At 34.6% G+C, this 1,348-nt stretch overlaps 1 protein-coding gene across 1 annotated transcript; it reads left to right on the top strand.

The window, feature by feature from the left end:
• Nucleotides 1-100: 100 nt before the first annotated feature.
• LOC107682922 (tripartite motif-containing protein 35-like) lies at nucleotides 101-968 on the top strand (the record flags this gene model as incomplete). Its single annotated transcript, XM_016479036.1, has 4 exons — nucleotides 101-196; nucleotides 286-516; nucleotides 615-637; nucleotides 712-968. Coding segments are annotated over 4 exons (603 nt in total), but the record flags the coding sequence as incomplete, so codon positions are not given.
• Between the last annotated feature and the right edge of the window lie 380 nt (nucleotides 969-1,348).

The raw sequence follows: 1,348 nt of genomic DNA, 5'->3' as shown, positions 1-1,348 counted from the left end.
TTTTGGATGCGATTAATCGTGATTAATCGTTTGACAGCATTAATTACAATTAATGACATTCCACTGATTTAACAAACATCAACTGATTATTACATTTCAGGAGGAATTGAAGACTTCATTGAAAGATTTACAAGAAAAACTCAAGAGCTTTAAAGAAATAAAGCAAACATTTGATGATGCATCACACCACATTAAGGTGAGAACATACAGTACAATATTCTAGATTAAAGCATTTTCAGAAAGATTCAGGTAGAAGGGATGTGAGAATCTTTGTATTTTATACAGGCTCAGACTCAGCAGACCGTGAGATGCTTGCAGGAGGAGTTTGAGCGGCTTCATCAGTTTCTGCGAGATGAAGAGATGATCAGAATATCTGCACTGAAAGAGGACGAGAATCAGAAGAGTCAGATGATGAAGGAGAAGATTGAACAAATAGACAGAGAGATCGAATCTCTTTCAAACAATATTGGAACCTTAAAAAATGATTTAGACGCTGCCGACATGCCCTTTCTACAAGTAAGAAATAACCTGTATTTTTAATGAAATGTTTAGGGATTGAGGGTTGAATAACATTTGTGTACATGTAGCTTATTTCCTCCTTTTGTGTTTTGCAGAACTTCAAGTTCTCAAAAGAAAGGTAAGCTGTTTTCTTGCCGTCTTCTCTCTGCAGTGCAGTTCCTCCATCTTTCTAACTCCTGAATGTTATCACAGAGCCCAGATCACACTGAAGGCTCCAGTGATGCCTGCTGGAGCCTTGATGAATGTGGGAAAATACTTGGGGAACCTGAAGTTTGAAGTCTGGAAGAAGATGATGCAGATAGTTCAACTCAGTGGGTTTTACATTCATCTGTTTCAGTTATGGGACTTTTCATTCACAGTCACAATGAAAATATTTCATAAGTCCAGACAAAGTCTTAATGGCAATACTAGGCTTAAGCTCTATTTAACCATTCTCACTAAATAATGTACTTTTTGCTGCAGAATTTACTGGTTATTTTTATGTGTGCATGTTTTGTTTTGTTTTTTGTCACCATTTGTACGTAAAGTGTCCATTTATGTCAAATGTTAATTGTTTTAAGCATGTAGAAAATTACAGATAATCATCAATTCAGTTAATTTGTAACACCTGCATGGTGTGAACCTGTTCTGGGTTACTCTACTTTAGGTCAGCATTATTTGCAATATTTTATTTGGTGAGTGGGTGATTAGACATGTAATAAATGTGCATTCTTCTAATATTAGAAAATTATTTAACACACAAAAAAAATAATGACATTTAAATACACAGACACACACATTTAAATTGATTTGTACCTTTTATGGGCATTTTTACTTTTATAAAGCCTTT

This window comes from Sinocyclocheilus anshuiensis, unplaced genomic scaffold (genome assembly GCF_001515605.1).
Source record: "Sinocyclocheilus anshuiensis isolate Anshui unplaced genomic scaffold, SAMN03320099.WGS_v1.1 C32722798, whole genome shotgun sequence".
NCBI classification, from domain to species: Eukaryota; Metazoa; Chordata; class Actinopteri; order Cypriniformes; family Cyprinidae; genus Sinocyclocheilus; species Sinocyclocheilus anshuiensis.
This window is presented reverse-complemented; position numbering and strand designations above follow the sequence as displayed.